The sequence below is a fragment of the Cibotium barometz genome, chromosome 43 (genome assembly GCF_041138505.1).
Source record: "Cibotium barometz isolate CiBa-2024 chromosome 43, ASM4113850v1, whole genome shotgun sequence".
In the NCBI taxonomy this organism is placed as follows: domain Eukaryota; kingdom Viridiplantae; phylum Streptophyta; class Polypodiopsida; order Cyatheales; family Cibotiaceae; genus Cibotium; species Cibotium barometz.
Genome location: NC_141088.1, coordinates 43,417,684 through 43,421,927, shown reverse-complemented (window position 1 = coordinate 43,421,927; position 4,244 = coordinate 43,417,684). Strand labels below are relative to the sequence as shown.

The 4,244-nt window shown below is 39.4% G+C and overlaps 1 protein-coding gene across 1 annotated transcript; it reads right to left on the bottom strand.

Moving 5' to 3' along the window:
• Window positions 1-221: 221 nt before the first annotated feature.
• On the bottom strand, window positions 222-947 carry LOC147613942 (18.1 kDa class I heat shock protein-like). Its single transcript, XM_086781261.1, has 2 exons — window positions 734-947; window positions 222-640 (listed from the first exon to the last, which is right to left on the bottom strand). Exons 1-2 carry the CDS (start codon window positions 945-947, stop codon window positions 366-368), a joined length of 489 nt encoding a protein of 162 aa, XP_086637387.1. The 3' UTR covers window positions 222-365.
• Between the last annotated feature and the right edge of the window lie 3,297 nt (window positions 948-4,244).

Sequence of the window (4,244 nt, the reverse complement as noted above, 5' to 3'; positions counted from 1 at the left end):
CTCTCTCTCTCTCTCTCCTCATTCATATATGCTAAACATGAGCAAAAACAAATGATCATACATGTCCATGATGTTGAACAATTCTTTAAAAACTCACTCTCCTCACTCTCTCTCTCTCTCTCTCCTCATTCATATATGCTAATCATGAGCAAAAACAAATGATCATACATGTCCATGATGTTGAACAATTCTTTAAAAAGAGAGGTTGTGATACATTCTTCTTCTTTTTTTTTTAATAACTTGTACAAGAACACCCAAAACTGGTCCCTCTACTACACATCCAGGAAGGACCCTGTAATATAAACACACATGACTCGACCACATACATAGCCAGAGAGAGAGAGAGAGTCTTTGAACGATTTCTCTCAGCCCGAGATCTGGACACTTCTGACGGCAGACTTGGGCTCCGGCGGGGGCACTTTGGGGACGGTGACGGTGAGCACGCCGTTCTCCATGGCCGCCTTCACCTCCTCCACCTTGGCGTTGTCGGGGAGGCGGAACCGTCGAAGGAAGCTGCCCTGCGCCCGCTCTACGCGGTGCCACCTGTCCGAGGAAGCCGTCTCCTCCTTCTTGCGCTCGCCGCTGATCTGCAGCACGCGCCCGTCTTCCACCTGCACCTTCACGTCCTCCTTGGCCAGACCTGCAGAGCAGGGCACACGGCTTTGCTCATGAGCAGTCAATTCCGATAAAAGAGACGGAGGAGGAAGGGGGAAAGGGGGGGCGATATTCTTACCAGGCAGGTTGGCCTTGAAGATGTGGGAATCCGAGGTCTCCTTCCAGTCCACCTGCGTATTAGCCACCGCAGCCACGTCCCGGGCGAAGCTGGGGTGCTCCGGGAAGCTGGCGCGCAGAGAGGAAGAGAAAGACGGGAAGGCGAGCGAATCGAAGAGCAGGGAGTCGAAGGGATCTTCGCCTGATCTGCTGCGGCCGACCAAAGAGAGGGCCATTTCTTCCTTCTACTGTACTGTACTGTACTGCTGTGAGGGCAGAGGAAGGCGGCAGAGAGAGAGAGAGAGAGAGAGAGAGTGTGTGTGTGTATGTAGCTGCTGCTGGCGAATTGAGATGCGATGAGATGAGGAGAGTCGCTCTGTGGAGGTTTATTATAAACGTAGTAGTAGGGCCTTCTTGGAGCTACTACCTGCTTCCCGAACATTCCTTTCCGAGGGTTCTAGAAGCCTCTACGTCCTACCTCTAATTTTCGCAAGGGTGCCTCCCAAGTGCTCCAAAAAAAAACTCGGGTTTAGTGTAAATCCAACTTGAATCAGATTTTTGAAAATTACATTTTGAAATTAGAGTTGAAGGTAGGCAAATTTTTAAGGGTTGTAACCTTTTAATTTTCAAAAGTTTCTCTTGCCCCAACTTGATGAGAAGGTCACTTTTATTCTCAATTTTTTCTTGTCAAGATTATGGTCTCAAATGAGTATATAATATTACAACCATAAATATTATTTAAAAACGTACAGTGGTGTGTCATCTTGGGCTTGGTGAGGTACATGGAATAAACAACCCCTTGAGATGTACTTGAGGTTTGATATAAGTTTGGCCCCACGTATGCCAACACAATCCTCGAGGGCTTTGGTTAGCATGCATCGTAAATGTAAAAAAGAGGGAGGATGTACATGAAATGAGACTCACAGGATAGCATGCATCGTAAATGTAAAAAAGAGGGAGGATGTACATGAAATGAGACTCACAGGATATGACCCTACTAGACATTTCCACGGTGGCATGAGAAAAAGGAAACTCTTACATGGTATTTGTACTCCACCCTTTACCGCTCTAATGCCTCAAGAGAGCAATGCAAGTGGCCTCCACATTAGACGCAACCTCACCTCTCTTCAGTGCCTTCAAGAGTAGTCTCTCGATCTAGGCATTGTGTTGGCATAAAGATGTAAAACTCTTGAAAGGCCCCTTTTCACTCTCAGGAAGCTGACTGGAGAAAGAGACCAATCTCTTGATGGGCTTGCTTGAGAGCAACTTGGATTGTCCTTTGTGAAGAACGAGAAGGATGCTAAGATGTCCTAAATCTTCTAGGTAATACATGGGACTTGTAGGAGTTAATCTGGGATAGTTCTTGGTGATCTTACTACTACGAAGGGTCAGCTGGATTGAGATGTGTCTCTGCTGCCTAATCCAAGAGGACAGCTCCCACAAAGATCCTAACCATGTCATCCCTCTTTTAGCTCCACTTGTCCACATAGAGAGAACCCCTCTAGTCTAGAGAAGATGCGGCTAAGATGATCTTGCTCTGCTAAGGGTTAGCTGGATTGAGATGTGTCTATGCGTAATCCAAGAGGATAGCTCCCACAAAGATGCTAACCATGCCATCCCTATTATAGCTCCACACGTCCACTTAGAGAGAACCACTCTAGTCTAGAGAAGATGAGGCTAAGATCAAAGCAAGAGAAAATAAAGCCATGGAAAGGGCAGGAAACTTTGGAAGGTGCCAAGTGCCCTAGCCTCTAATAAGACATGCACTGAGGGATGAAAAGATTGGAGGAGGAGAGAGAGCTTGAGCTCTTGCAAGCACACACATGCTCACACAACAATGGATGGAAGGCTGAAATCTTCTTCTTCTTCTTCTTGTTTTCAAAAGAGTTCTATAAAAGATAAGTGAAAACCAACATAAGTACTAGAGTACTATATACAAGTGGTCTATAATGATAACATGCTAAATAGGTGAGCTCGCAGGATAAGTATGCTATAACTCGATTGGACTAGGTAGGTGTAGTCCAACTATAGAATCAATGTCAAAGATCCCATCATCTCAACTACCAAATGCGCTAGTAGCATAAAGGTGAAATGGTCTACTAGGCACAACATGAGTGACAACTCAAGTTGAGCTATTCTTCTTTTTAAATAAAAGATTCATGGAATTTACAAAATCAATTATACCCATATTTACTCTTTTAGTATAAACACTAATCCATTTATCTAAATGAATCATTTCCATAATTCTCATAAATTGATTGATTTTATAAAATTTGTGCATAACCTTCTTTATTTTTCTTACTATTGAATAATGCTCAAAACTCCACTTTTAGCATAAAATTTATTTATGAATGTACATATATAAAGATAAATATAACAAAAATTCCTCTTTTCTCTATTTAAACAATTATGCATAAATACTATAAAAGTATTTTCCATAAATATAACAAAAATCATTCTTTTAGCATCAAAATATAGATGCTTAGAATATGATGGGAATTCCTCTTTTTGTTTTTTTAAATTTATGCATAAAAATTAGATCTATCTTTTTTTGGAAAATTTTACAATCGCTTCGCTGCAACTTCTAAGAATGTTTAATTTCCTAACTTTAAATGAATATTCCTAATTGAAATATAATAAGAACTCCTCTTTTAAACTAAAATTTATTTATGTATACATAACATAATTATAATCATAATTACAATTAAATCTCTTGATTATTCTAATATATCCATTTCTCATTTCCAAAAATGTTAGCATAACCCTCTTTCAACTTAAAATAAATTAATATGATTTTTCTTAATCATAAACAAGCTTAAAGAAATCAATCATCATTTCATAAAAATACCTAATCTTTTTCTCTAACTTGTCAAGCCTAGAGTTTTGTTTAAGATAATGGGTTTATCGTTAAGAACCATCCTTCTAACAAGGATCTAACCATAAAGACGATTAATCTTTCCAAAAAGAGAGATTTAAATATAAAAATACTAATTAAGCATAAAGATTAGTATTAAACCATTTAAACATTATGAATCATTAGAAAGCTTGATTTCATGAAAAAACCATTTAATTGAAAGCTTCCCAAGCATAAGAGGGGTTCCGAAGGAGGTAACGATTGAGAAGATAGAAAAACCATTGAATTAAGGCTTACCTTTGATTTTGGATAATTTTTGGACCAGCTTGGCTCACTTTTTGATCTAGTTTGCAGGAGGAGAGATGAGAGATATAAATATCTCATTTTTTGAATTGAAAATGCAAGGCAATCATGAAAAAAGGCGCCTCCTTCATGAGCTCTTTCCTTCCTTACCGAGGTGTCAAAAATTAATTTTTTTATTAGAAAACTTAATTTTTAACTAATAAACCCAGTACTTCGTTAACTCTTTATCTTATGTGAGCATTCACTCATTTTTGGGCTATCTTATTTTATTCTTGGTATTTTTGTCATCCCAACACTTGGATTAATCCAATTGGCCCTTTAGAACCTTATTTGGACCGTAATCAAAAATTTGTGAAATTGTGGACCCTTAGGCTAA

What these genes read in the sequence shown, in the direction of transcription:
- LOC147613942 (XM_086781261.1), bottom strand. Translation starts at nt 947, where the DNA reads ATGGCCCTCTCTTTGGTCGGCCGCAGCAGATCAGGCGAAGATCCCTTC. An exon ending in CTTCAAGGCCAACCTGCCTG is followed by an intron (nt 641 to 733) that starts GTAAGAATATCG and finishes CCTGCTCTGCAG; the next exon opens with GTCTGGCCAAGGAGGACGTG.